This window comes from Martes martes, assembly GCF_963455335.1.
Source record: "Martes martes genome assembly, chromosome: 6".
NCBI classification, from domain to species: domain Eukaryota; kingdom Metazoa; phylum Chordata; class Mammalia; order Carnivora; family Mustelidae; genus Martes; species Martes martes.
Window position 1 is genome coordinate 140,750,395 of NC_137893.1, and position 11,184 is coordinate 140,761,578.

At 48.1% G+C, this 11,184-nt stretch overlaps 1 protein-coding gene across 1 annotated transcript in view; it reads right to left on the bottom strand.

The window, feature by feature from the left end:
* Window positions 1-10,725, bottom strand: part of MBOAT1 (membrane bound glycerophospholipid O-acyltransferase 1) — a 55,122-nt gene extending 44,397 nt beyond the window's left edge. Inside the window, exons 1-3 of the mRNA XM_080805390.1 lie at window positions 10,586-10,725; window positions 9,532-9,609; window positions 4,059-4,154 (exon numbers count right to left, since the gene is read on the bottom strand). Coding sequence (XP_080661516.1) covers window positions 4,059-4,154; window positions 9,532-9,578 — 143 coding nt within the window. The 5' untranslated portion in view covers window positions 9,579-9,609; window positions 10,586-10,725. The remainder of the gene's footprint in view (window positions 1-4,058; window positions 4,155-9,531; window positions 9,610-10,585) is intronic.
* Between the last annotated feature and the right edge of the window lie 459 nt (window positions 10,726-11,184).

Consider the following 11,184-nt stretch of genomic DNA (forward strand, 5'->3'; position numbering starts at 1 on the left):
AAGGTTCTTGCTGCTTCCTCAGAAAACTCAATTTGTACTTTTCTGTGAGCAAAAAAGAAGAATTTGTTCCCGATCATCACAAACTTAGAAGGAATCAAGTACCAGCTTTATTCCAAGCAAGTGTTGAGCTTGCCCCAGGAGAACAGTAAATGTTCTGGTATTTTTAATAGCTCACACTCACAGAGAAACCACAAAGGACATCCCCCACTGCATGTCTTGAAACTGCATTAGCGGCAATAATAAAACTGTATCTTCTGTGCCATCCTCACTATTAATGCCAGTCCAGCCCAAGAAAACTTGATTACTTTCACAGTGACAAATAAAATCTCAAAGCCCAGAAAAATCTAAAGCACCAGTTTATGGGTTCCCCCAAATTAAAGACATATATATGTTGTTTGACACAAACGCCGGTCTCAGCTCATCCCATTCAATTCCTGTCTGGGCTCTTATTCTAAAGACCTAATAAAGGATGCAAAGCACCGAGACTTGGATGTGTGCTCCGAGGAGAACAGCTCTCTCGTCAGGCTGCTCTAAGACACCAGAATTCGGCTGCAGAACACTATTTTATTCCTCCCCAAGATAAGATTTTAAAACTGAAATAAATGTCAGTGTGAAAATGAATTCCATTCGGAAGGGGAACGGTTCGTTGTGTGCGGGCTCATCCTTAAAACAGACATTGGTCAGGAACCTCTCACTGACCGTTTGAGACTTAAAACATCTTGTAAGTTTCAGGTTGGTATTTACCTTTCCTTTGTTTCTCCAAGAAGGTGGATTTACAACATGAGACATTTGTGCATTTGTGGTGGGAGGGAGAAAATAATGCTGCTTAAGAATGTTTCATAATTAAAAAAAAAAAAAGAAGAAAGACAAGGACAACACACCCAAGAACCAAATAGCAGAGGCACTGAGAACTAAAACCTACAGGTAATAGACACAGCTTCTTTGTATCTTTTCCCACAGTGTCTTTTCCAGTTCAAACATTCTATGTGGTTTGTTTTTTTTTTTTAAGATTGTATTTATTTAGGGAGAGAAAGCATGTGGCGGGGGGAAGGGCAGAGTGAGAAGGAGAAAGAATCTCCAGCAGACTTTGAGCTGAGCAGGAGCCCAACGTAGGGTTCCATCTCAGGACCCTGAAATCATGACCTGAGCTAAGATCAGGAGTCAAATGCTTCACCGACTGAACCCCCCAGACATCCCCAAGCATTCTATAGCTTTGTGTGTAATGCTAGAGCCTTCTTAATACAAGGAGATCTTAAAAATGCCCAAGCACAGGCATCATGAGGAAGTCCATGAGTCCAACACATGAGGAAATGCGTTGGACCCCGCTGTTGGAAGTCAGGCTGACAGCGATGGAGTCCGCTGTCCCCTGCCGTCCAAGTCCCCAGATCCACTACATTTCATAAGCACACTGCCGTCTTCCACGAATGTCCTTTTATTTTTTCCGACTGGTAAATTCTGCCAGCTCTGGCTATACTAAAAATGAATTAATGATCATTCAAGAGTTTATGGTGTTATGGACAGAACCGTCGGAAAAGGAGGTGTGAGAAGAAGGGGGGAACGGGGGACCCTGGAGGCACCCCCCCCTGCAGGATCAGGAGCGGGGGCAGCTGTTAGCCCATCAAAAGGCAAGCATTCATCAAACACTGTACTGCTGTCCTACAGCGGCCATAACTGATTCCCACAAATCAGGTGGCTTACAACCAGAAACTTATCATCTCACTGTTTCCTGGAGGCAAGGCGTTAGCAGAGCTGGTTCCTTCTGGAGGCTACGGCAGAACCTGTTCATGCTCTCCTCTAGCTTCTGGGGGCTTCTGGCAATCCCTGGAGTTCTCCGGCCTGTGGCTACATCACCCTTCCCTGTGCCTACGTCTTCACGCAGCCTTCTTCCCTCTATAGGTCCCCAGCACCTGCGTCTCCCAGGGCCTCCTTAGGAGGATGCCCCCTGCCATAATGAAGGGAGAGCCCACCCTCATCTAGTGTGTCCTCATCTTAACTAGTTACACCTACAAACATCCTCTGTCCAAAGACGAACAGGTTCTGAGGTTGAGTTCAGGAAGACATGAATCAACCCAGCACACAGTGATGCGGGCACAGGAGAACGTCCCCTGCAGACTCGCAGTCGGTAACTTTACGCGCATCCCACAGGCTTTGCTCGCCCCTGCGTCCTGGAACCCGGCCTGGTGGGTTCGGGGATCTCAGTCAGCGGCTGCGGAGTGATGCATGGATGAACCTCTTGATTCGGCACCAAAGCCTTTCCTTGGACCATGGACCTGCGGAGTGACAGCCTCTCTCTTCCATAAGCTACCTCCAGACTCCTTTCCTCTAACGTGGACCAAGAGGGTAAAAGAAAGTCAGGAGGCCTGCACTGCAAAGAAGGGAGAAGGAGGCAGCTTTCTGGGCCAACCACGGGTCCCTGTCACAGTTCCGTGCTCTCGTAAAGCTGTTCCCTCTGCCTAAAACACCCTTCCTCCTACCCCACACCTGGCACTGTGCCTAGCATACTGGGGACTCAAAAGCTCTTAAACTCATGAAACAAACTGAGGGTTGCTGGGGGGTGGGGGGGAGGGATAGGGTGGCTGGGTCATGGACATTGGGGAGGGTATGTGCTATGGTGAGTACTATGAAGTGTGTTAGCCTGATGACTCACAGACCTGTACCCCTGGGGCAAATGATATATATAAATAAAAAAATGATAAAAATAAAATAAAACTTAGGGCCTCTAAGTGTGTGTGGGCGGGTACAGTTTGGGGGTGAAACCAAAAAATGAAGTTTGTTGATTAAACACCAGGGAGAGTTATGATCGCTATTTAAAAATGATTTTTAACATGATTTGAAAAATGATTTTTGCTCCTGTATTTTCCCACTCACTTCATTAGAAAGTAAGACGTTTGCGAATTTGTTTCAGAAAACCTGAACAACTGTGCTGCACAGCCTGCGGGGAGGGGCATGCAGGAAGGAGACAAGTCAATGAGAAATGTAAAATCCAAGAGCCTGAGGTAGGGAGAACCGATGCACGAAGGGAACCGATGCACGAAGGGGCAAACCACAGACACAGAAACTTGAGGACAAGAAAGTCCTTGTGCCTCAAAGCAACACCTCTGCCTTCCAAAGCCTCTTCTTGGTGGGACCCTTGAGTTACACAACTGGCGAAATTCACAGAAATGAGCCATGAGTTGCAACCACTTTATTTCATTACCTGTTCTCCAATAACTCAGGGATTCAAGGACAAGCCAACCCGAGGAGAGTAGGCGGGCTCTCCCCCTGACTCAGACTCCTGCGGAGAACAGACCCGAGCTCCTAGGGAAGTAACAAGGCTACTATAATGAGTTATGACAACGCACTCTGCCTCACAGTCCATTCCTCAAGATTCATAAAACGCTCTTCCCAAACCAACATCGACAGCATACAAAATTTTCGCTGTTCTGCCCACCGTCTTCACTAGGTGACCATCAGGAGAGGAGTGGTCCCCTAGGTTAAGGTCATGGAGACAGACAAAATTTTGACGATGAGTACAGAGACCCTTGCTGTACTGGGTATTACCTTCTAGTTGCCAGAAGTCTGGGGAATCTGGGGGAGGGGCCAGGGCAGCCGGGGGCCACCCGAGGGGGTCTGCTTCTCAACTCGTATGGAAGAATCTCGCTATGGTTAAAAACTAGCATGAGATAAACACCAACCCTGTGTTAGGAGCCTCAGACTAGGGGCTGGGAAGCTATTTCTGTAAAGAGCAAGATAGTAAAGGTTTTGGGCTGTGTGGGTCACGCGTCACAACCACACAACCCTACCACCAGCCCGAGACGACACGTAAGTGGGTCAGTACCCAGCTGTGCTCCAACGTAGCTACAAAAACAGGCGGCAGGACGGGGAGAGCCCACGGGCCCCACTTTGCCACCCCCGCCTTACAACACGGCAGAGCTCATCCGATCTTCCAACCCAACCTCATCAGAGCGCGGCCTTCCCGACCAATCAAACCAGCGGGTTAGGAGCCTCACAGACCCCGAGAGACAGAGTTGAAGGCCAAAAAGTCCAGCCCCCCCCCCCCCCCCGATGAAGATACTCACCCGGAGAAATCCGTAGTGAGGATTCCATAGTGGAAGATATAGATGCGGCTGACGTGGCATATTGTCAGGTACGCCATGGCTACAAAAAAGGAGTATCTGAAACCAGAAAGAGGGTCTGATGATTAGGCAGGGCGGTAACACCGTCGATTTCCTCCTCTTCCTCTCCCTCGCTCCCCACACGCAAGCCGCCCCAAAGTCCTCCCGGCTCGGTCTGCGGCCCAGTCCGTGCACTGCCCTCCCTTTCCCACTCACTGCCGGGAGCCCTTCATCTTCTGTCACCGGGACAGCCCGATGGAGCCACCCAGGGAGCTTTGCAACCAACCGCAGGCGCCTGGACCGCACCCTCCCGATATGGGGGCTGCACTGGTACGGGCGACCCCCGGCAGGTGTGACTGCACTGTGCGGCCGGAGCGGGGAACCAGGGGCCCGTGAGGGCTGCGCTCAGATTCTCCAATCCACACACCGCCGCGCTCGCCCCGGATCTCTGTAAAATACAGCCCAGCGTGGCGCTGCCCACCGCTCCCTTCCTCAGATGCTTTGTTCTCCTGGCTTCTAGTCTTCGTGTTTGCTGCCCACTGCTCTGGTTCATTCGTCCACGGCTCTTACTCGGCTTAATTTACTGTACTTAATCCTTGGGTGTGAGCGTTCCCAGCGCTCTGCTCGGGACGCTCCAGGCCCACGCCTGAGGCTGCAGTGACCACATACTCTGGATCATTCCATGGCTTCCTACGGACAACAGCCCTGACCACATGGGATAAACCGGCAAAACACACACGCACATGCACGCACACTCACACACACATGTACACACACCCACACCCACACACGCCACTCACAGCACTCATCAATTTGCCATCATACCTAGGTGACGTGAAAGGACAAAAATTCAAATGAGTAAGTTCTGAAGACTGAACCATCTTCATTAAGTGATTTGTGGATCTGGAACCAGCACGCCATCCAGCAAGACGAGGGGGAGCTCAAGGAGTGGTACAAAACAGAAGGTCTGCATAGGCAGAAGGGTGGACTAAGGAAGTGACCAGGGAAAGAGAAGAAGGGATTGCTTCAGGCAAGGTCACTTTCCCTCAGAGAGAAGCCTCTTACCCTGCAGAGGACCTCATCTTTCCTTTGGGGGCTGGAGAGGGCCACGTGGCAGATCTTCCTTGGTGCGGACTAGAAAAATTCCTGGCTGACCAGGGAAGAACCCTATTTCTGGGGGAGGTTGAAAACCACAGCGAGGTTAGGGTATTAAGCCCCAGTTGGGGGAGTTGGCCCAAGGGACTCCATTGTGGGTCTGTGGTTTTCTCTTTAATGGTGATAATTGAATTAACCATTGTCTCCCCAACTAGACCAAGAGCCCCACGAAGGCAAGAACGTCTTGTGTGTTTCACCGTCAAGAGCAGACAGCTGCGTGCTACAAGAACCAACCACTAAATGAGTGCTATCGGTCGTAAAAGCCTCCGGTCCCACTGTCCAGTCACCTCAAAACTCCTGAACATGACATGTGACGTGCTTTGCGCACGGAGCTCTACCTTTCCCTTCCGGACCCCTCTTCAGCCACGCTGCGTGTCCCCCTTATGTTCGAATGACGCCAACTGCTCACTCTCCACCATGAGAGCCTCCATTTTCAGGCTAAATGTCTTCCACGTTCCGTTTTCCCTGCCTGCAACCCCCTTCGCCCCTACTCTACCTGTGAACTGCCTAGTTACCAGGTAAGGCTCAGCAACCAGTCAGTCCCCTGGCTCCAGCTCACCTCACCCACCCCACTCCACCCCACCTCCAGCACCATTCATTTCTCCATTCTCAGTATTTCTCTAGGGCTGCGTGCCAACATACACAATTATAATGCTGAAATTATATGTACGTGTCTGTTCCGCAAACTCACTGTGACCTTGAGCATCCCTACCCTTGACCACAGACGGGCTTCGTGGCCTGTTAGTTGAAATGAACTGAATGGAGTACAGTCAACATTTCAAATGGCTCAGGAGCCCTTCAGCAACACGTAAATGCAGAAGGTATAGCATTTAAACATGGGTCATAACAGAGGGAAGATGAATATTCTCATATTAAATTATGCTGAACTGCACAAATGCACATTAGAATAACTCATGAAGACTCGCGCAACCCAGGGACTCGTGAAGTAGGAATGATAAAACCCCACGTGGTAGCAAGGGAGATCCAGACAGCGAGTGGGAAGGAGTTCCGTAAACACCAAAGCACTACCTGTCTTCACGTTCTCTTGACCGTTACTTACAAACAAAGATGTTACGGCCTAAAAAATGGGTTTATCCTTAAGGCTTTCCAAAACAGGAAGACGGTGAACAAAGCAAGTGATGAAGAGAAAGCAACTCTCTAAAGAGCTGAGCAGAAGTACGATGGAGTCGGGGAGGCCTTTCTGCGTCCTGCCTCTGCTTCTTTCTCTGGCCAGTTCACGAGGGTCAGGGCAAAAGCACAAAGCGAATTCAAAAAGACAAATTCTCCCAGGGCCCTTTTGAAGGCAACCGTTGCCTGCTTCCTCCTTCTCCTCAACAGGAGCTAGACCCTTACGTTCCCCGGCCCCTCCACTCAGAGAGAAAACCCAGTTCAACTCATTTGTTATCATAAGAGCTATTTATCAAAGATGGTGCCAAGTATTGTGCCCCAATACAACGGGGCACTGTACTCACGCTCTAGACAAACCTGAAAAAAAATCTAAGGAATCCAGGAGTGGTAGAGAGAGCACATATTCTGGAGACAGACCAACATGCCTTCAAATCCCAGTGATGGCAAAATTTGTGTGAGAAGTCCAGAGAGCAGTTCTTTTAGGAAGGAGGGCTGTGGCAGAGCCTGGGGCGGGGGGATGATACTATTCCCCTGCTGACCTAGGTGGTGGTAACATGATGTATTCAGTCGGTACAAACTCATGGATCTGTATGCCTCTCTACTTCTCTGAGCTTTCAATTTCCTCCCCTTGGCTGGGGAGAAAAAGATCTGAATCCCAAAGAATTGTCCTAGAAAGAATATCTTTGCAATAATGATGCTGATATACTAAGTAAGACTTTATATATTAAAAAACAATGAAAACTATTTAAAAGAGCTTGGCTGGGGCACCTGGGTGGCTCAGTGCATTAAAACCTCTGCCTTCGTCGGCTCAGGTCATGATCCCAGGGTCCTGGGATCGAGCCCTGCATGGGGCTCTCTGCTTGGCAGGGAGTCTGCTTCCCCGCCCCCCTCTGCCTGCCTGTGATCTCTGTCTGCCAAATAAATAAATAAAATCTTTTTAAAAAAATAAAAAATAAAAATAAAAGAGCTTGGCTTAGCACTTGACACCAAGCAGGTACCGCCCCCCCCCCAACAACTGGTCACTGTGTTGCACATTCTGACAAGAGGCTGTCCGTCTGAGGAGATACAAACTATATTCTGTTCCAGTTGGTTTAGATGGAATAAATGAACACCTGTGATTTCTGTCCAATATAGCGGCTTGGGAAGGAAACAGAGCCGGTGCGCCAAGAATTCTCTAGGCAAAGACAACCATGTGTCCAGACATGGGTTAACTCCCCCTGGCAGTTAACTCCCCTCTGCTTCCCAGCCAAAGGACAGAATTCTTGTGACCGGTTCAGCCAGGGGAAGAACGCAATTCACAGAGAATCATGAAATCCTGATCCCAAAGGAAACTTAAACCCCACCTTTAAGAGGTGGGAAATCTGATGTACAAAGAAGCTGTGTGAACTATTTGAACTCCCGCTGTTAGAAAGTGCCAGATTTCCAGTCTAATGCTCCTTCCCTGCATCAGCAGGAAGCCACTTCCCTCCATCCGGAACTATGAGCCACTCCCTACTTCTGCAATCTTGGCAACGACACCAGCGAAGAAAGAGGGAAGAACTTGTTCTGGCGTCCTTTCTGGTCTTATGACACGGCCCTCTGCTACCACAATATTATGATGGGGCATCCGTCATAGCCTGTCTGGAAACCACTCAGCTTGGCCAAGGCTGGAGTGTTCCGTTCCTGGCCAGAGATTAACACTGGGCCCGGCGTGCAATGAGTGTGCGTGGAGGTTCCTTGACCCTCTGAAAACTGGTCCACACCCATCAGCATCACGCAAGTGTGGTGAGAGATGACAAGCCACAATTTGTAAGGTCATTAAAAACGTGCTATTTGTATTAATTGTTGCACTGCTTCAAAACTTAAGTTTGGGAAAAGCCAGACATTTTCACTGCCGCCCCCAACACTAAAAACAACATTTTGCTATAATATGAGGCATTCCCAATACCGGTTCTTGGAAATATGGATTTCCTATTTCCCTTCTGAAGGAGTGACCCAATCCCTTTCAAGGAAGGCATTTGGGAGAGAGAGGATTACAATTCAATTTTTCAGAGCTCATCTGGACACAGACTTGGGTGAAAATAAAATTTAGAATGGTGCAAAAATATTTTCCCTTGAAAACCAGACATTTGCTGCAAGTAATTTACAAGACTATCCAAGACTATCCACGAAAAAGTTAAATTTCAATGATTTTCAGAAGGAAAACTATTGTGCTGTCTTATTAATCAAAGACCCTACTGAAGTTCAAAGAAGGCATCTGCTTTTTCAGAAACGCCATCAAGAAAGAAGTCATAGCAGGGCAAATGTCTCTCCAAAGGTGTTCAGTCATTCCTTCCATAAATATTTATTGAGCCCTTACTTGTGCCCAGTATTGTCCTAGACTCTGAGGATACAACAGCGAACTCTGTTTTCATAGAGCTTACGTTCCAGCACCACTGAAAGGCAGAATTAATACTGAGATTTCACACAGACCCTGGGGAACACAGACAAGGCTAAACAGATACACAGGTGTCCAAATTGATGATCCAAACATTGTTGCCTTCAGGGCAGAATTAAGTTACCTCTGTAGCTTTCAAATCAAAATGTCATAGTACCAATACTTCTTCCCCTTTTAACATTTTATGGTACATATTTTAAGTACACAAAGTTTCGACATAGGCACACACCTAGAAAACCACAGCCACATTCCAGGTAACAGACATATCCATCGGCCCCACACACACTCTTCCTGCCTCTCTGATCTGATCCTTCCTCATCTCCGTGGACCGGCCCAGCCCAGCTAACCTCCGATCTGACCTCTGCCACTACAAATTAGTTTGCATTTTCAAGAACAGAATTCTGTGGCATCCTTCGTTCCGCATATTTGCTCCATGTGACTGTCATCAACCATTCCCTCTTCTCAACTGCAGAGTAGTACCCCACTGTGGGGACCATTTGAACTGTTTCCAGTCTGGAGACTACCACAGAGCAGCTTCTACTCTGAAATATTTGCAAAGTGTCGTCTGAATACTCCCAGCATTTAGGGACCCCCCCACCTCTCCTTCTGATACCCCAGAGAACTCAGGATATGCAGCTTGTGGTGGGCAAAATGGGGAAGGTACCCCTTTACCCTGGGAACACATTTCAGGGGTCACAAAAAAACCTCACGTGGTCTAGTTCGCTCCCAGAACCTTACCTGTGAATACTGGATACGTTTGCGGTGACCATGATTCCGTAGCACATCAACACCAGCACAAAAAGGTGTACGGAGTACCTATAAGACATCACAGAGAGAAGGAGGGGCACTGAATATATTCCAAATTAACAGACCTACTGGACGCCCGTACCCCCCCCAAAAAGCCCATGAGCCATTAACTCACATTTACATATGAGAAAATAAATCGAGTATTTTTGCTCTGTGTAATTAAGGTACTAGATCTTGAAATGGCAGGAGGAAGTCATGACACAGGCTGCCAACGGCGGTGCTGGTGACTTCAGCAATCCACAAATGGAATGCTTACACCTTTGCACACATACAACTGGGAGTCCAGAAGCATTCTTTCTTTAGAACATTTTTTTAATTTTAAAGCACCAGGACCCAAACTGACCTTTCCCAGACACCAAGATTTTCACCTGTTTGCTGCTTCAAAATACGCATCATCCTTTCTCACATTTTTATTGGAAGACGAAAAGCAGCAGTCTTGTAACCTGAATAAACTCACAAATGTCCTTCAGTTGCACTTCTAGAAAGGTCTGTTCCTAAAACATCCCCCCCTCCCCCAGAGAAGAGCCACTCCCAGGGTCACTGACTGGCTTACTTAGTAGAGTGTCATCTACAGGTTCTCTCTGTTAGGGAATCTCTCGTATTTCCTCAAATAGCCCTAAAACGACCGTCCTACTCCAAGCATAGGACTGACACCAATTACCTCCAGCAGTAATGCAAGAAAAAAACCAATATCCACAACAGGTAGGAAGGGTTCCTCACCTGGAAAATGAAACCTTATCCCATTCTATTTACATGACCCACGGGGAGGTGAGTAGAAGCATAACTTGTAGAAAAGTTCACAGAACTGACTTCTAATGGGCAGTTTATTGGATCTAGGTTCTTAGAGTACATGGCATCCCTGGGACATCCCCATTATTCTACAATAGGAGTAAATACTTCTTTCCTCGGTGCCTGGCAAATGCCAAGAACATTGCCACAAAACACCCAAATGATGAAGATTAGAATTTCTGAGGCTCATACTCACCAGCCAAAACAAAAGATGACAAAATAGATGCCAAAAATGGTGACAAACGCGTGCCGGACATCGGGACTGGTTTTACCGGGATTCAAGTAGACACGGAACCAGAACGCAGCGAACAGAGCAAAGAGTTGGCATGCCACAAAATTCACCTGCACGGGGGGGTAAAGAGAGAGAGAGAGACTCAAAACCTTTACCCTTTTACCTGTGTGGGAATTCTCTCTACTCTTTCCAGATTTCCACACCAAGATGCCGCTGAGCACTTGGACTTGGATGGTTTCCTCGGCAGAGTGTTCGTTTGGAAACGGTTCGGGAGACTGAAAATTCCCCATGCCCTCCGCTGGCAGAAGAAGCGAGGACCCTGAGTTTCATTTCCAATCCTTTAAGGCTAGCCCAGGTGGCTTGTCCACACACAGAGGGCTTTTTCATGTACAATGGCCTCATTGTACAAACCCCTCAAACTGTGGGGTCAGTTTGCTGGGTCTCTTTCCCCTCACCCATGCCCACCCCCACGGCCATCCTAAGATAAAGCACCTGTTCCTGGAGAGTCGAAAATGAATCAAATCCATGAAGCTTCCTTCACTGACGACCTAGGAAACCAAATG